At 42.8% G+C, this 20,124-nt stretch overlaps 1 protein-coding gene across 8 annotated transcripts in view; it reads right to left on the reverse strand.

Annotated features, from left to right (window-relative positions):
• Positions 1-12,143, reverse strand: part of cbfb (core-binding factor subunit beta) — a 26,586-nt gene extending 14,443 nt beyond the window's left edge. The window contains exons 1-5 of one of the 8 annotated variants that reach the window (XM_053427613.1): positions 12,039-12,143; positions 11,485-11,613; positions 10,901-10,987; positions 4,780-4,896; positions 3,775-3,804 (exon numbers count right to left, since the gene is read on the reverse strand). In XM_053427613.1, coding sequence (XP_053283588.1) covers positions 3,775-3,804; positions 4,780-4,896; positions 10,901-10,987; positions 11,485-11,562 — 312 coding nt within the window. In that variant the 5' untranslated portion in view covers positions 11,563-11,613; positions 12,039-12,143. Of the gene's footprint in view, positions 1-3,774; positions 3,805-4,779; positions 4,897-10,900; positions 10,988-11,484; positions 11,983-12,038 lie in introns of those variants that run through there. The other 7 variants (XM_053427612.1, XM_053427614.1, XM_053427611.1 and 4 more) reach the window with 7 other exon arrangements.
• Positions 12,144-20,124: the final 7,981 nt, after the last annotated feature.

Here is a 20,124-nt window from a genome sequence, read left to right on the forward strand (position 1 = left end):
GAGAGAGAGAGAGGGAGAGAGAGAGAGGGAGAGAGAGAGAGAGAGAGAGATCACTTTTGAAGAGTTTTAATCTACATTGATAAAGAATGAAGAAATTTCTCTCTCTGCCTTTTTGCTGAAACCCAGGAACCTCAAGTAGAAAAGGACACACACACACACACACACACACACACACACACATACACACGCACACACACACACACACACATACACACACACACACACACACACACACACACACACACACACACACACACACACACACACAATCCTATTACCCTGAACAATCAGGTTCTAGTATTGATTGGATTGAACATTCTTAGGTGGTTGAATAGATCAAGATTTTAACATTAGGTTTAAAGTATTAAAAATCATATTAACAGTGTATGAAGTGTTTGATCCGACCTGCAGAGTACAGTTGGTTGTAGGTGTGGAGCTGCACGGCTGCAAAGGGACAATAACCTATTTACCCAGTTCCCAGCTGTGTCCATATTTGCTAATTCTTTTACTTCTTTCCTCCACCGGGACAATAATGGAATCTAATCGTACAGGTTGGAGAGCAAATAGAACAGAAACGAAGAAGAAACTAAAATCTGGGAAATGACGCATCAATTTGAAGGCAACTGAAACTAAAATACTTTATGGTTATCAAGTAATTAGATTAACAGAAGATTGAAATACTTGAAGCTTTAGTTTTTGATTTGCTCTTAAATTAGTTTTTGTTCTCAGACATAAATCAGCATTTTTATTGGATGATGGATTTAAAAAGTTCATATGAAAAATATGGACTTTGTTGTGCAAAGATTTTTATCCTCAAAAGGCCAAACAAATAAAAAGTGAGTGTGTAGGTTTTGTTCTTGCAGATTATCGATTATAGATCTGATTCTTTCTGGTTAATTGGTAAATTAAATGATAAATGTTGTAAATTCCGACCTAAGAGAATGAATGAAGTTTTACACATGTGTGTTTCTGATCTCAGTTCTGCGTTTGAACCCCCCCCCCCCCCCCCCCACGGTCCACCCTCCTCCATCATAAAGTTGAAAGAGCGTCATCTGCTTCACATTCACTCCTCCTCCACATGACCACTAATGTCTCTTTGTCTCTTTCTGCCTCTTTTCACTCGTTTCTCTCTCTCTCTCTCTCTGCTCGCTCTTGTTTACTGTTTATATGTTTGTGTGTAGACTTGCATACGTCAGTGTGGCGCCAGCGTCTCATCGGCATGCAGGGGCAGTGCTGCAAACACACTCACTGTGCACACACACACACACACACAGACACACACACACACAGATATGCATAGAGACTACCTTCCAAACCTGATTCCTGCGGGTTACCAGTATTATTATTATTAATAATCTCACTGTCCAGAGTCACATCCTCAGATATGACTTTTCCAGCAGCAGACGATCTGGAACGGAGACGGTTTCCAAACCACATCTCGACTTTTTCTCCTGACTGAAAAAACAGTTTGTGCCCAGAACGCTCGACTCGGTTAAGTTCCCTTCACTTTGACACTGAAGTGAAAACGTGATGTGAGCATAATGAGCATCAGCAGTAGCTGCTCCTGAGCTGCTGACATGTTAATCAGTTGAACATGTCTCACCAGTAGCGCTCCTCGCTCAAGATCCCTTCACTTTACTTTGGACCTATTTTCAAAAAGCTGTGGTGCATTAGGCGCAGCGTCAGCGGTTAACATCTGAAGAGAGGGAGAATGACCAGTATCAGTGTTTTCCTGCAGGAGACTGGACGAGTGAAAAGCCTTTTATCAGGAAGCGCGACGAGCGTTTGACAGATTCAGAGTGAAATGGTGCGGTCACTTAAGAGAGAGAGGGAGAAATGAGCGAGTACGTGCACAGCTGCAAATTGAAACTCCGTCTGCGTGGATGGTAAAAACTTTACGGACGATGGAGCGAGCATGCAGCTGTAAAATGCATAAACTGATTCAAACACCTGGTTAGAGATCTCCAATGTTGTTATGTAGCGGGACAAATAAGAATATGGTGGACCGCCATAGTTTCAATAGTGAAGAGGAAACACCAGTTTGATTTGGAGAAAAATTAAATGGAACCTAAATTTACCTTTTTGCATGAAATGCTATTTTAGACAGGAACAGACGTTTTATCACTAAGCTAAAAGCCACCAGAGCCCATTGAGGAAAAACAGTAGTTTTACTCCACAGAACAAAGAGCTGCTGGTCTCACTGCCTCAATCGGTCAGTTTGTTTGTGTTATTGTGTAAACATGAGGTCGTCGCAGACACACACAACAACACAAACTGCAGTCTGTTGAATCTAAGGCCGTCTATTCTACAACTCATGTCCAGTAAAGGGTTAACGCTCGCTATCAAGTTAGCAGCTAGCACTAAAATTAACCTCCGCCACAGCTGGCTCCCATTAGCACTGTGCTTCTGCTCTCCCCCCCATTTCCCCGCACACACACACACACACACACACACACACACACACACACACACAGTATATTTTATCCGCCAAGTTCAACCTGGCTGCGCTACCCTTTTGGTTTGGCACCGTCTGTGTTTGGAAAACGAAGGCGGGAGAGAGGGACGGATGGAGGGGGGGGGGGGGGGGGGAGTGAATGGAGGGAGGATGGGAGAGAACGAGGGAGGAGATGATCGACGGAGGGAGCAGGGGGGATGCACGGTGGGAACGAGGATGCATGCAGGGAAACACAAGGAGTGGAAAGAGGGAAGAAGGGAGGGATGGAGGAGAGAGACGTGCAGCATGGACGTGCATATAAAATGCCACAAGAAAAATAAACAGAGGAAGGAGCCGGGGAATCGGAGAGAGAGAAAAACATGTGGGGGAAAGTAATAAAAAAGAAAGAGAGACGGGGCCAGAGCGGCAGCCTGGGTCTGAATCCCAGCTCGTGAGCTACTGTCTCATCCTTCTCTGCCTCTCTTCACTTTATCGTTCAGTCACTGTCTTTTAATCAGATTCCCCACCACTGTTACTGGGAACGACTACTGGTCATTCGTTTGTTCTCTGGTCTCGCAGAAAAGAAGTCGATGAAAGCGTGGAGAGAAAAAAGCCAAGCATTTAAAAAAGGATAAAAATTGTATTTAAACAGTTTTAGGTGACATGGAATATTTTGGCAAACAATAAAAAAGCTCTATTGTGTTGCAAAAGCTCGAAATGGCCCCATGCATCAGAGATCTGTGTGTGTCTGTGTGTGTATTTGTGTGTGTGTGAAGTAATTAAGAGAAAAAGTTGCAACGTACACAAGATTTCTGCCCTGGTTTGACAGTTGTATTCTGCAGGGAGGTCCAGAGGTAGCAGTGGCATGGTGTGTGTGTGTGTGTGTGTATGTATGTTTGTTTGTTTGTGTGTTAAAAATATACACTAAACAAACAATTAAAGGCTCTGCACTGGCTCTGCCGCGCTGAGGGAAGTTGTCTCAACATCTTTTTACAGTGCAGTGCACTCATGAAAACACGTCCTGCACTCGCCTGTCATGTTTCATTCGAGAGGGACATGAAAGGACATCACAGAGACGAACGAGAGACACATTCAACTTGTGTCTCGTGTTTGGAGGAGGATGAAAACAAACACAAGTTACTGTGAGGAGCATGACTTTTGTTTTTCAGTTCAAGAGATGATTGTGGAGGAAAAGAGCACATGACAGAGATGTTTATGAGAATCCTAAGATGTGTGTGCGTGTGTTTGTGTGTGTGTGTGTGTCTGTGTGTAACTGCTAGCCTCATTAAAACTAGCATCATTGAGGTGACAAAGAAGATGATGTTGTCGAAAATACTCACACGCGCATTCTTTTTGTCTTTGTCTGACACCTATAAACACACACACAGACACACACCTTTACCAACTATCAGAGCACTTGTGTTAAATAATTAACAGTGTGTGAGATTAGTCCGTCAGCCCTGGGCCACGGAGGTCTATTGATTTTCCCAGAATGCATTTTTAATGAGCTGCCAGCCGGCATTCATTTCAGCTGGCCATTGTCCGTGGACGGCCTTCTGACACACACGCACACAAACACACACACACACCCACACACACAAACACACACACACACACACACACAAAGACACACACTCACACACACACTTAGCACCAGGGGAGACAATTAACATACACATAAACACAGCAGCAGCTCCACTGTGTTGTGGATGTCACTGTGACAACAGCAGCAAACTAACTTCCTCTGAGCTCTTTACGTTGTTTCACTTTGTCTTGAAATGTTTTTCCTCATTGATCCGTTGTGCGACAGGAAGCTCAGCAATGATTTGACCAGTGTGACCAGTTTGACCAGATCAAGATGAATTGTTCCCTTTACTTTGACTTTGTGGAGGTGAACAAGGCCCCACATCAATCTGCCCTCTGTCGAGAGCTGTGGGCTCTAATGAGACTCACACGTGTGATCAGGAGAACGAGGCTTTACGTTGTCACTCTGAAACTCACACAAAGCATTTTTGTTGTCTTTGTGTTGGACTGATTTTAACAAAAATGAAAGAGGAACGGAAAGCAAAAGAGTAGGAGGAGACGGACGTGTTTCTGCAAATGCTGTTTTCTGTCTAGCATCGAGTTGGGATGAACCAAGGTCACATGACTAAAGAGGTGCTGTGGGGGATTCAGTCACAACATCTCTTTTCACCTTCCATCTGCTGCAACTCAGACTGTGTGACCTTTGCAACAGGTGAAGGGGGAATGGAGAGACAATGTGTGTGTGTTCGTCACCTGTGTGTGTGTGTGTGTGTGTGTGTGTGTCTGTGAGAGGGTGTGTGGATGTGTTGCACTCGTCCTACCTTTCCAGTCTCTCTTTCAAAGTCGACATATTCCCTCGTGGGAACCTGTCGCTGGTCTCCATGCACGTTGGCTGGGAAGAACTGGAGAGAGAGGTTGGTGCCTGTAGCTACAAATGCCTGGAGAGAGAGAGGGGGGGGGGGGGGGGGGGGGGGGTGGGGAGAGAGGGGGAGGAGTCAGTTATGAGTGACAAGCTTAAAATTAAAAAACTTAAAGCTGCCTCAGGCTATTTTTACCCCACATTACCACTAGGGGGCAGAAAGATTACAAAAGCAAACACAAGAGTGACACGAGATATTTTGTGGAAACTGTGACTCAAAAAAATAAAACGTACAATTAAACAGAGAGAAAACCAACATCGTCACAATCCCATTAGTGGATTTCTAGTCACTGGATTAATAAACATCAATGTTGAGGCCAAAATACATGTATCGCCCCCCTGGTGGCTGGCTGCAGTATAGCTCCCAAACGTCACCTCCTCCACGTTTGCAGAACGGCTTCATAAAGGTCTAATGAAGGATTATAGTGGAATTGCACAGGTATATATGGAATATTCAATTTTTTGGGAGTTTGACTCAAACTTCACTAAAAGTCAAGTTGCTTTGATCTGGGAAATTCCTTTTACAAATGTTCTGTCTCGCGAGGTCGTCCATCTTTATGGAGATTATACAGTGAACTGCCCGGAGAGACACTTTTGAATATTTTAGTTGAGTTGCAGCAGATAATTAAGAAAAATTGTTTTCAGATGGTTGTTGCAAAACTAACTGAATGTTTGAATAAGTTTAAATATCATATTTGGGTCTGGAAGGGTTTAAACTTGACAGAGTTTACATAACTCCCCCCCCCCCCCCCCCCCCCCACACACACACACCCTGTGTTTCTTCTCGTACTAACCGCTCTTTTCTTAAAACAAAAGCTCAGAGTGAACTCCTGCTCCCGTCACACACATGTAATCACATCATAATGTAGCTTTTACTCCTTTTCATATTTCTGTAAAATGACTCTCAAGATAAACACACACAGAGACACACACAGACACACACACACACACACACGTCCGACATAGAGAAACATAAATAAAATTAAAATCAATAGAAACCATTTCTCTATTGCAGTCAGAAAGCAATGAATTACAGAGAGACAGAAAATCAAGTTAGAAATGGCTGTTTTTTTAATGCATGTGTGTCTTTCTGTGTGTGTGTGTGTGTGTGTTTGTGTGTGTGTGTGTGTGCTGTGTTGTCTTTGCTGGGACAGATCAATACTAAGGGCATTAGGGCTGCGACTGAAGCTAGAAGCATATGAATTATGCACCCTGTCAAATCTGTTCCTCATCAGAGAGAGAGAGAGAGAGAGAGAGAGAGCATGAAAGAGAAACACTGGATGAAGGAGAGAGCAACACCGAGCGGAAGAAGAAGAAGAAGAAGAAGAAGAAGAAGAAGAAGAAGAAGAAGAAGAAGAAGAAGAAGCAGAAGAAGAAGAAGAGAGGCATAAAGGAGGGAGAAAGCTGAAAATATTAAGTGTGTACATGGACACACAAAGAAGAAATGTCTCACACACCCATGTACACACACACACACACACACACTGAAACGAGAGCGCAGAGAACACCCGAGTCATCGTTTCTGCTGTATTTAAAGTATTGGATTACAACCATCTGATACCAATTTGCTGCCTACTACTGCTGGAAAAGAAAGAGAGGGAAGGAGAGTCTGAGGGAGGAGAGAGAGAGAGAGAGAGGGAGAGAGATGGAGGGAAACACAGAGACAAAGGAGGAGGAAGAAAAAGTGAGTGAAGCGGAGAGAAACGAAAAAGAGGAAGAGGGACCAGGGGAAAGACGACATGATGAATGTAAAGAAAGTAGAGAGAGAGAGAGAAAGGACATGGAAGTGAGATGAAGAGAAGACGAAGGAGAAGAGAGCAAAGGAAATGAAATAAAATAAAGTAAAAAGAGAGAGAGAGAGACAGAGAGAGAGAGAGAGAGAGAGAGAGACGCAGCGCAGCATGAAAATCAATAGTAGTTTAGAGAGTGACTCATCTCTAATGAGCTGAGCAGAAGGAAATTTATTTTTGAATTATCGTCTCATTTATCAAATCGAACCTGAACATTATAGAGTCGCCCTGTGATTCCAGCCACAAGCGTGTGTGTGTGTGTGCGTGTGTGTGTGTGTGTGTTTGTGTGTGTGTGTGATGTTTTCTGTTTCCTAGAAACTGGCGAAAACTTTTATTTTACATGATAAAGTACAAACATTATTTATTCTAAAACCAGACATATTATATGGTGTACATAAAACATGCAGCCTGATCAGTATAAAGACATAAAGTCCGTCCATTTACTTTGTTAATAAATCTCTTAAAAACACAATTAAAGGCTAAACAATGTAAAGACAACTGTTTACACAGTGTTTCTGCTTTAATTAAAGTATTAAGTGTTTAAAGTCTCTTTAACAGCTCTTTAAGTTATTTACTTAACCAGTTTCTTCTTCTCTTAAAAACCTGCACATCTGCTATTACTACATGCAAGACAGAAAACTAAATCTACAGTTGTATGATTAATTAATCTTTATCTGATAACAAGTCCTGTCTGTGGGGCAACACAGATGTCCAGATGTCTTTTATGGAATATAAAAATACTCTCTCCTAAACACTACATGCTAATCAATGTCTGCCTTGTTTTTTTCCCCACAATAAAAGTTCAATTTACTACTTTGAATTCACACTCACTCCATCTGCCTCATAAAAAAGATCCAGAAATCACTAAATGTGCAAATGTTTTTCATTTCAAAAGTTTCACTTCTCGACTTCTCAACATCATTAAAACTCAAATCTCCTCCACACTGGCTGTGATGTCAGATTCTAGGTGAGCGCAGAGAAACTCTGGGTCATCCTCGACTGAACGTGGAAACGTCCCGGTGGAGTCGAACCCCTCACGAGTCCCGGTGACTCATCACCAAACACAAAACTCCTCTGATTGAAGGACGACTTCAGATAAATTCGGCGTTCACTCGATAACCCCCGACCACAATCTACTGCCTGTTTGTTTCCGTGTGTCAATCTGCCTCGTCTCTAAAAGCAGAAGTGAACCTTGAGGGCTGCAGCGTGTCCCCGGCCTCATTGTGTCTGAGGCTTGTTCGCGCCGGCCATGAAAATAGCAGGAGGTCTCTCGGCGGCGTCTGGTTAAATCAGCGACATGATGTCACAGCTGCCGTCAAACCATTAAAATCTCCATTCTCACAGCAGAGGGAGGCTTATAAATACAGTGAGGACAGACAGACTGATGGACGCAGACAGACAGGCAGACAGACACACACACACACACACGCATCATGTCTCACTAAAAGATGGTAAATCTAGATGTGCCCCCCCCACCCCCCCTTCTCCCCCCCTCCCCGGCGATGATGACAGCATGTTTGTGAAAAATACCTCGTGGGTGACTAAGACGGCAGAAGTTGCCATGTGTGTGTCTGTGTGTGTGTGTGTGTGTGTGTGTGTGTGCGTCGGTGCCAGCAACCCGGAGGCCGCTTGGCCTCACCCTTTGTCGAGGACACGATTTAGGAAGTTTCAAACAAACACCGTGAGCCTGAAGTAATTACATGATGATAATATGAATGTGTACGAACTCGCTTTAAAGTTATAAACTGCTCATCGCTAACACTGCACCCAGCGCTTTCTGTTTTAAACTAAAAAAGGGTTCAAACAGGTTCAGCTGCACTTGGGGAGGAGGTCAGGGAACACACACACACACACACACACACACACACACACGTCATAAAAACCTATATTGTGCATATACAATACAGTTTGATCACACAAACTTAAGTGAAAGAACATTTGTAAGAATCAGCTTCACCTCCAATGAAGATCCCCCCAATAAAAAAATACTTATTTTCATTCTCAAAATCTGAATCACTTTCCAGATCTGCACCAAAGTTCACCAGTTCATAGAATCATTAGCTCTCTACACTGATTTGTTTATATATTTTTTAAAGAGCTCTATTTCTTTATCTGCACAAAGGACGTTGTGTTTTCATCAGCATTTGTTTATTAGCAAGATTACGTAAATATTACAGGACAAATGGGTCGGGACAAAACACATGAAATCAGGAGGCAGATACAGGATCTTCTGTAAGATTGTGATAAAGTGCATTTTTCAAAATGTTCAGTGTTTCCTCCTTAAAGGAAAATTCAGGGGACTGATAATTGGTTCTCTGCAGAATAAAGATCCGGTGTTTTTAAATGTGGTTTGATGAGGCGACTGTTGGGCCTTGGTGGAAGTAGCTGCTGGTCAGAGCGACATTAGTCAGCTGAGAAAAACCTCATGTTAAAGAAAGAGAAAGAAATGATCCAGAGCCGCATTAAAAGATCATAAGTCCTTCTCTGACCCGTCCAGCAAAAATCCATTCTGCAGTTTTTGTGTAATCCGGCCGACAGATGAAAAGATCACCTCTCTGCACGAGCTAATAATAAACACAGGCGTAAGTACATTTAGCTGATATCACGTATGTACCTCCGAGAAATTCCTGAATATATATTTATCACCATCGTGGTTTTCATTGGACATAAAAAAGCTCGGTGTTATTTCCTCACATCCAGCTCGAGCTGGGCCGAGCTGGATGTGGCTGCACACGAGTGTGTTCGTGTGGTTTGGAACCGGAGGGAGACGAGTCCGCTGCGTGACAACAAACTCTCTCCTGCTGCAACATGGCGGCTCCTTCGTGTGTGTGTGGTGTGACTCGACGCCAGGCCCAGACTCAGACCTGGCGGCAAGAAAACTATTATTTTAATTGTAAGGCGGAGTTGTGGTTGTTCCCTCGATTATTAATCAGTCAATCAAGTGTCTGATAAATCACGTACGACAAAGACGGCTCGGCATGGAGGTTCAGTACTTTTTTACCACTGAAGGAAAATAAGATGTTAACAGTTGATGGTATTGATTGCAGGAGTGTGGTTTTGTGTTATTTGGTTTTGTTCACGTCATAGAGATCCTGTGTTTGCCGAATGCATCGACGACACGTTGTCATGTTACTAAAGTTAGACAATGACGCGTGAAATTGACCTCAGGTGAACAAACTCAGGCCCCAAATTACAGCTCTGACAGAGATTGTTGTCACCACAGACGGTTTCACACGTGTGAATGTGTGTTACTGCAAAACAAAGTGATGGTGAGGACGACGGCAGCCGCACAATCTACAGGGAAGAAGTGATGAGTCTGTGAGTGGAGTTAAGCCTGGTGGGTCTGCATGTCTGATAACACGTCTACTTCCTGCACACACACACACACACACACAGACACACACACACACACACACACACAGACACACACTGTACTTCAACACAAACTGAGCCATGATACAAGTTCATACGTCTGTTAAAAGACAACTTTGAGATACATACTTGACACTGAGGAGGATTTTAAAGTTTCTTTCATGATCTTCCTACGTTGTGATGTTTCATCCCCACGTATATCTGTACTACAACCTAGTAAAATAATCCTAATACACATTTAATGACCCATATATATATTTAAAGAATTGGCGATTATTCCTAAAATGTCATTATCGATTCCTTATGACAAAGAAATGAAATAATATTTGACAGTTTAACCTTAAAAAAACACACAAATACCACAGAATATGTAGAACTTCAATTAAATTTTTTTCAATGTGAAATGTAAAAATATAGTCAGATTTTTTCTGGAGTGTTTATTCTATAGAATAAAAGTTTTCACATCAGCAAACATTTTCACAGATAACTATTGGTCCGTGAAAAACCTTGTATCAGACGATTTTTATCACCAACCGATAAATAGAAAAATCTGAACCATTCTCAAAATGCTAATTATATTTAACTAGTAAAGCATCAAATCTCAACCTGCATTATCTCAATTAATTTTATATATTAAGGTCGAAATCTTACAGAAGCATAGAGAAGCCAAAGAGTTCCCACGGAGAGACTACCGACCAGACGTGTGAAGTCTGTCTGAGTCAGTGTGCTCATCCTCATAACCACACACATGCACACAATGTCTGTACTTCTGTCTTTTTGCAGAGTAGCATCAGTGATCAGCGTCCCCCCCCCCCCCTTCTCTTTGGAAACTTCAAAAAAGACAAAGAAGAGTGGACTCACTATTTCTGAGCGTCCGTCCCTGCAGGCGTTCTGGAAGCGAGCTTGTCTCTCCTCGTGGGGCCTGTCTCTGAACCCAGTGTATTTAATCTACATGGAAAAGACATGAAGAAGAAACACACCTTAACACACACAGTTGTGTAGAGAGAGGGAGCAGCGTGAGTCTGTTTGACAGTGATGTGGATGCTGTGGTGTGTCATTTGAAGATGAGCCACCAGAATTGTCATGTTTCAGGCCAAAGGCATCATTGTGCTTTTTGTGCTTTTAGTGGAAACTAATTTATAATAAACACACAACAGCAAAGTAGTGACAGCAACATATTCGCTTTTAGAAAAATTTAAAGAATCAGGATGAAATGTTTGCGTCTCATCAGGGGATCATCAAATCAAACTAAAGCTTTTATTTTGGATTATTTATATTAAGGGTTTTATTTATCTGTTAGAATAAAAGTGGATGACGTGAATTATAAGAAACAGACATAAGAAGCACGTTTCTCTGCTTCTTCTCTCTATATTTCCGCTGTGTGTGTGTGTGTGTGTGTGTGTCTGTGTGAGTGAATGGAGCCAGTGTGTTGCAGACAGACTCACCTCACACTCCCTGCTCAACTTGCGGAAAAACTCCTCATTCTCAAACTTGCTCCTCTGGTCCGGAACTACCCGCGGCATCTTCTCCAGCCTGGTTCGGTCTTCGCCTCCCGGTCCTCTCTGCTCGGGGCTCTGAACACAAACGATCCGGCGAGAGGAAGAAGTTGAACTTTTCCGTGCGTCCTCCGCTCGCTCAACCTCCTCTTCCGTGTCTGAGCGTGTGTGTCTGTCAGTGTGTGTGTGTGTTCCCTGTGTGGAGCAATGTGCTGCTGCTTCTCTGTGTGATTATCACCGCTGATCTTTATTGTGATGATCTGATCCCTGGCTGCGGCTCCTGTGCGCTCCGGGTCGCCTCCCGCTCCAAATGGCTCAGATTAAGTGACCCACTGCGATAGATGAGGCTCAATTTGTGTGCGTGTGTGTGCGTGTGTGTCTGTGTGTTTCTCTCCTCCCTCTCTCTCTCTCCCTCCCTCTCTCTCTCTCTCTCTCTTCCTTGACGCGCGTGTGATCTGAAAGCAAGTGGCCAGAAACGAGCGCGCGCTCCGCCTGCTTCCTACCTGCAACTTTCAAGTCCTCGTGGAACGAGACTGTGCGTAAAAGGGTTTGGAGCACAAAGGATCGCGCGTCGTGGAAAGTGGCTGCGTCTCTCAACGAGGGAGGCTTTAATAAGGAAGTCGTGAATCGTGCGTATTTGACACAGAGGTTGTTCGATGAGGAAATATGATTATTTATGTTTTTAAATACTCGTGATTCCGTAAAACAAACAAGGAAATAGTTTAAAAAGTAAACAAGACATGGATACAAGGTACACATAATAACAACAAAACATAAAGGAACCGAATATAATCTACTTAAAATGTTTGTTTTTATTCTGTATGTATCTTTTTTTTATTATTTTTTGTAATCTTTTGAATCATTTTCAAAAATCTCTTTGATCTGTTTCTTCGTTTCGCGCAATGCCTTTGAAGAAAAGTCAAAAATTCGGCACTTTGGAGAAGCACTTGAAGGCATCAACAGTCGACTTCCTGGCTCCGTCGAGTCGCTCTTGTGACTGTACACCCAAAATACCCCCCCCCCCCCCGCCTCCTCCTATTCCTCACCCTCCTCCCCCTCCCCTCCCCCATTCACAATAATAATACTACTACACGCACACACGCGTTGCTCGGCGCCGCCACTGCGCACGCGTCAAAGTGTTGGAACCGCAGGAACTTTATAGGATCCTTATGTGAGGAGGAGGAGGAAGAGGTGGAGGAGGAGGAGGAGGGGAGGGGAGAGGCACAGATGAAGCATATGTATGGAGGGAGGAGGAAACAGGAAAAGGCGGCAGGGAGGAAGAGTGTGTGTGAAGTGTTTCTTGATGTTTGAGTGAGATACAGAACATCCTCTGGGGACCATGAATGTTCACTACACTCACTGAAGTCAGTTTGTCAGAGGGAAATGATCCCTCCGAGGACAATAAACTCTCTAAAGAGTGTTCACGGGTTCGAATCCCTGGTTGGTCCAGGTTCTTACTGTGAGGAGTTTGTACGTTATACGTTAAACCTCGGAGCTCAGAGTGGGAGGTCGCAACTGGAACGTCCCCTCAAGTCGAAATTCTGACTCTGAAGGTCGAAGGAACCCCCCCCCCCCCCCCCACGACTTCCAAATCCAAGATGGCCGCTGCGACCATCAACAGTAGTGAAAGCTGTTTATCAGCACGTCTGTCATTAATGTGTCTGACAAACACAATCATATCACAAACACCCACAGTGTAGCAGAGTAAAGTTTTAATCTGTATAATTATGTAACAAAGCAAAACTCTCAGATTCAGTGACAGATCGTTAGATCATCAGACGTTTTGGCACTTGCAACTAAATAAGGAATGAATGTTTGATTATTCAATGAACAGAGAGATAAATACACGCCCCTGAAATTTAGCACAGCTCCTACACGCACACACACACACACACACACACACACACACACGCAAAGTAAATATGACTATCACCTAAGGGGAGTTTCATAGACATAATCACAGATCTTAATTAAACTCTGAACAAGAACCATCAGGTTGAAAGTGTGTGTGCATCCGTGTCTGTGTGTTTGTGTGTGTGTGTGTGTGTGTGTGTGTGTGTGTGTATTCTCGTGCAAGTGTAGGTCTGTTCTGACGAGTTGTTTGTTTTGCTTTGTTGCTGTTTGTGAATAGATAAGATCCCCTGAGACAAAGAGACAGAGAAATGAAACACATATGATGAAGCTTTAATAAAACACACACACTACCACACACACACACACACACACAAACACACACACACACACACACACACACCAGCTAACAGAGGAGAACCGAAGACATTTGATCTGTTTCTAACATCTAGAACTTTCATGTATCAGTAGAAATAAGATGGAAGTTATTTTTATAGCAGAACTCATTAAAAAACCACAGAGAGGAAACTTGAATATGAAAAAGTCTGTAGAGGTTTGTTGGATTCTTCACAGCTGCTTCCCTATCAGTCGATTTCTCCGGCACAGAATCAGTCACCACATGTGGCTGCAGGGGGCGCTGTTGCTCAGTAAAACTTACATAGTGTTGCTTTAAAGTTAATACAACTTGTTAAAGTGTTTTTTGCAGGATGAGAGGATGAGTGTTTTAATCATTACTGTTGGTTGCAGGGTTGGAAACGAGGCCTCAGGCTGCAGCATATGCTCCCAATCCTTTTATAATGCTGTGTCATTGATTTCCACCAAATCATGTCCCATTCAGACTCTGAAGCCTGGACACACAGAGCTCCTCAAACTGTGTGTGTGTGTGTTTGTGTGTGTGTGTGTGTGTGTGTGTGTGCGCTAGCTGCAGGCCAAACAGTGCGTGAGTGATTAACAACAGTAGCCGGTGACGTGAAGCAGTAAAAGGTTCATTAATTAATCAGATCATCTGTGGTTGTAAAGGCGATGCGTTCTGACACACAGTCTGCTCTCATCTCCGCTCGGCTCCTTTCAAATCATCTCTTCTTCTTTTAAAAGTCTCTACTCACGTGTTTATTATCAAGGCGAGTTTGAAGTTAAATTTAGTTCATAATGCTTTCATTCTTTTTTATGAGATTTTATCAGTTTTTCTTTCCTTCGCTCTAAACTCAACTAGTTTAGTTTGAGTAATATTCATATTGGTCTTTTGGTTTTAATTGGATTTATGTTAGTTTGAGTTTTATATTTAGTTTCTAGTTTGGTTCTGTTTATCTTATGAGACCCGCAGATTAAGTTATTTCAATAGAATCATTTTAGATTAATCCAATATTAATTTATTTGGGTCTAGGTTAAGATTTTAAATTAAATTGAGTGTAAGGATTTTATGTAAGTCGAGTTAATTCATATGATGAAAGAAACTGTCTGAGACAAACATATGTATTTGTATTCGATGCACGTTGAGCCATTTTTGTATTTCTTTACAAATACACAAATCTTCTCATCTGAACACGGTTTGCCACTTCTGAAATGTTTTATTTTGCTGTGTCATCGATTTCTAACCGAATCTCTGAAGTGCATCAGAGAGAATTCCCAGACGATAGAATCACACGTAGAAACTTGTGTCCTGATCCGTCTGCTCCAGTTAAGCCTGGTTTAAATATAGTAGCCATAGTAAATATAAACGGATTTTGTTTACACTCTGAATTTAACTGCTATTGAATTTCTCCCTCAAGTCGTTGTTGACCTGTTGAGAGTTGAACTGGAGGTCGTGAACCGGACTCATGGATTTCTGATTCTGGCTCATTTACACGAATACAAATGTTATGTCATCTCAGTTTATATATTAATTAATTACAGATTTTAAAAGAATAGTCGATGCAGCTCCTGTTCAGTTTTAAGCAGCTGATCTCATGTCTTAAAATAATGTGGCCGAAATATTTCTGCTTCACATGATCAGGTTCATATTCTGCTGAATTTCTTGGCTTGATAACTTTTCTCTTCCTCTTTATTTATTGTCGGCCGAGTGCGGAGAGTCCACACGCCATCGATCATAAGAAGACCTGAAAGCCTCATTCTGATCAAAGGCTTCTTGACTTCAAGAGATCAGGAGCTTTTCAGTTTTTAAATTTGGTTAAATCTGCTACTTTGGCCTTAAAATGACTGAAAAACATCAAATATTCACATTTGAACACATGGATTTGAATACGTGAACATGCTGATGGTAACACATCTGTTAGCATGTTGTTAGCACAATGACGTTAGTACGACCTCTCACCTTCACGCTGTAGAAACACACACGTGCAGTCACAGACACACACACACACATGCAAATCAACTGAAGGCCTTGTTTCTATCACTGTACGAACGTGTGTGTGTGGAACACGTCTCTTATATAAGATCACTCGTTGTTGCCTCACATTCAACTGTCTGAGGAAAATATTCATGGGTCAGTTTCCACTTTGACAATAAATTATGAATTGATTGTTTGATAATGGAAATAATAGCATATAGAGAATGTAGCTTAATCCTTTTGGTTTAAACATTGAATTTTCATATTGGTGTCACAACGACAGACTTTATTAACAGTCGAACCTTCTCCAGACTGAAAAGTAAAAGACATAATTTGTCCTGTGTCACGTGGATTTGTCCCCGTTGTTCCTCCTCATTGTTATTCAGGGACACACGCAGAAATAAATCGTCTTTGTTCACCGGCTCAGGAGAAGAAGCTGCTGCTGCTGCTGCTGCTGCGGTGGAAGTGGCCTAATAAATATTTAAAATGCATCAATAACACAGGAACACAGAGAAGCTAATGATGCTACACTGACACACAGCTGACTGCAGACAATCAGTGTGTGTGTGTGTGTGTGGTTGTGTAGATGCCCTCCTCTCAGCTGAACTCCTTGATGCCTGTATGAAAAGGAGCGCGAGCAGGAACACGAACAAAGTGACTTGTCGTCTGTCGTCCTGTCTGTGTTTGGTTACCTGGGTCTCATCTCCTCCTCTTTAACGAGGCTGAAACACACAGAAACAACACAACTGCAAGTTTACCCCCCCCCCCACCCCCCCTCTGTAACTCTGAAAACTGCCGTCTGACTCAATCGTTTCTGCTCTCACTGCAAAACTGAAGTGACAAAGGAGCAAATACATGATGCATGAGGGAGGATATTTCAAAACAGCTTTTCAATCCAGCACATTAAATCTGTCTGTCTCAGCGTCTCAGCGTCTTTCTGTCTCTTGGGTTTTTCTGTCCCGTGCAGCTGATGAGGCAGTAAACACAGAGCAGAGCCCCGAGCCGGCCTGGGTATTATTAGGGGTCTCAGAGGGTCAGAGGGAGTTCAGCAGGGTCTGTGAACCCACAGTGACAGGGAGGGAAGAGCGACTCTTTGAATTAGGTTACCATCAGCCACAGACTGGACCCCCCCCTTGCAGCTCCATAAAGAGAAGAGCTGCTGCACGTGGGCTCGTTTGGACCTGACCCTACCAGGCCGGTTACATCAGCGACTGAGAATCAACCTCCTTCCTCACCCCAGACAACACACACACACACACACAGGCGTACAGTATGGAGCAGGGAGACGCCTGTGTGTGTGTGTGTGTGTGTGTGTGTGTGTGTGTGTGTGTGTGTGTTTATTCCTGGTCAGACGGTGGGATCCCGTGGCTGAAAGATGAATTTGGAATGGCGCATGCAGTATTTTAGTTTATCTGTTACGTTATGGTCAGTCAGTCTGTCTGTCTGCTGGAGAGTTGATGGGGGGGTGGCTGTGTGTGTGTGTGTTTGTGTATGTGTGTGAGTGAGTCTGCTGCTCCTCATGACTATAACAAATAAATAAAACACACACACATACACACACACCAAAACCACCACCACAGTGCCACACGTATCTTCGATGTGAGAAAGGAAATTTGTAATTTTTTGATTACATTTCTAAGCACTTCTTTTGTGTTACAGTTTCATTAATTCTTCATCACAAATTGTAACTGGAAAAAAACACAATAACACATCATCACCAGTCGTTAGCAACAATACAACAAACCTCATTGCTGTTCTTTCTCCTTCAGTTCTGACAAACTGTCGACAACGTGTTTACTCTTGTTCTCTAATGTTTTGTGAAATCCAAACAGCTTTCACTAGTTTCCTATTGCTTACATTATATGATACATCAGTTATTACATATTAATATAAAATACACGTGATGATGATGATGATGATGATGATGATGATGATGATGATTATGGTGATGATGATGATGATGATGATGATGATGATTAATATTAACAACAACAACAATAATAATAGTGATAATGATAATCATCATCATCATCATCATCATCATCATCATCATCATCATCATCATCATCATCATCATCGTGTGTTATGTGACACAACCTCCATGGAAGTAATCGACCTGGGCAGCGTGATGATTTGTAGTTTTATCAAAGTATTTATACACGCTGACGGTTTGATTTGCAGTACAAATACACACTCTCTCCTTGTTGTAACGCACCTCACTCACCACCAGAGGTCAGTCACTCTACAGGTTACCATGAGAGCAGGCAGGAAGATGCCCTGGAGGCCACAGGTGGGAACAGTTAACATTGGGGGGGAATTATATTTTTGAACAATTGTGCCCTCTAGTGGAGGTGTTAAAACGTGTTTTTTCGATTTGCATGCGTTTTCTTCATTTGCAAAGCGTTGAGCTCTCTCGGCCTCCGTAGAAAACACCAGCAACCAACTTTCTATTGATGAAAAATATAAAGAATGTAGATTCTACAGTAGTGAATCCTCATATATACGGAGGACTGAAAACGTCGAAGTAAATAAATGGAGAAATCTATGAATAAAATGTTTTGAATTACATAAATAGACAAATTTATTCCCAAACTGTATATTTTATGGATGTATGTAAGTATTTCAGTTGGTATTTACTTGTTGATACATTTATTATCGAGTTATTTCTTTATTAATTGATTGATTGATTTAAAGTGTTGGTAGTTTCAGTCCTCTACACTCATCATCTTTTATAAGATTCACACAAAGTCCACCTATGAAAAGTTCCCCTCTTCCTGCTGAGTTCTCTCTGGACCAGTAGAGGGCGCTGTGGCTCCTCGGCTCCACCATCAGGCTCCTGAGTGAAGTGATGCTGCTGAGGAGCCGGAGAAGAGTCAGGCCAGGAAATCAACTCTGTGAGCATCTCTCCTGCTTCTCTGTGATTCCTCCAGATGCAAAACCCCCTCAAAATGCTCCTCTGACTCTGTGTGTGTGTGTGTGTGTGTGTGTGTATGTGTGTGTGCGCGTGCATGTGAGACGAACCACACCGAACCTGCTCATTTTTGTAAACACAGATAAAGTGCATGTCTGAGAATAGATGAGCCGGCTGGTATCCTAGCAACAGACAGCCTGGTGTTAGAGTGCTATAAATATCCTTTTTTGGTGTGTGTGTGTGTGTGTGTGTGTGTGTGTGTGTGTGTGTGTGTGTGTGTGTGTGTGTGTGTGGCATGGACACTATCTTTCTATCTGATATCAGAACGAGAGAGAGAGAGAGAGAGAGAGAGAGAGAGAGAGGAAGCGAGAGGAAGCAACAGTTTCTGTGTCACTGCATCATCTCCATCATCTCCTCATCATGGAGACAGATGCTCCGGAGTTGGGGTTCTTCTCCTGACCGCTGGGTGTGGTGGTGCAGTGCCCCCGTCCGGCCACCAGGCGGGCGACCTGTTCCACTTCACGGTAAAAGAGGGGGGGGGGGGGGGGGGGGGGGGTTATGAGGTATAGATGATCAGCGGCAGCTCGTCATGTTCTGCTGCTTTGGGTGAGGATGTTTAAATGAGACCGGGATCTTTTATTCTCATCATAATCACACCATCCTGTTTTTCCACTGGTCTTTGTAGTGGCTAAGAAATACTGAAAGTCAAAACTAATTGTATTTTACTTGCTCTTTGCAAAATCCCCCCGGTGGTGGTGCAGGTCCTGTCGCATCACAGCAAGAAGGTTCCTGGTTCGAATCCCTCATCAGCCCGGGACATGCAGACTATGGTCAGGATGATAGGAGGCTCCACAGTGACAGCAAAGGGGAGAGTGATGTTTGGTATATTTGAATTTGAAAGTAAATAAAGATGGCAGTGGTTTGACAGGTGATATGTTTCACTCCCCTGTCGTGTCCTCGTCTCCTCCTCTCCTCGTCTCCTCCTCGTCTCCTCCACTCCTCCTCCTCTCCTCGTCTCCTCCACTCCTCCACCTCTCCTCTCTGCTTCGTCACTCCATCACACATCTCTTTAACTCTACTCTCTAACCTATAGTTATTTCTATACCAAGCAAAAAAACTCAAACAAAAGCCAAACTTTGAAACTATGACGCAGCAGTGTGTCAGCTTCAGGTCGAATCTCTGCTTTACTGCCTTCATACAACACTCTGTGTGAAAAGGAGACAAAACCAAACCTGTCCAAACAATTTTTTTTACAAAGTCTTGTACTTTTCTTTGTGCTGCTCTGTTATTGTCGGGACCTGTGAACGCTTTTTAAAACCCTGAGAAATCAAAAAACTAAAGTGAAATTAAACAACTTATTCGCTGTATTAAACCTGACAGGGATTCTCCATCCTCCTTTATCCATCGCAATGACTCAAGATGATTAAGATACATTTATTTGTCCCAAACACATGCACAGAAATGCACACTCATGCAGGTAGGGAAATTAAACCTCTGCTTT

Source organism: Pleuronectes platessa, chromosome 7 (genome assembly GCF_947347685.1).
Source record: "Pleuronectes platessa chromosome 7, fPlePla1.1, whole genome shotgun sequence".
NCBI classification, from domain to species: domain Eukaryota; kingdom Metazoa; phylum Chordata; class Actinopteri; order Pleuronectiformes; family Pleuronectidae; genus Pleuronectes; species Pleuronectes platessa.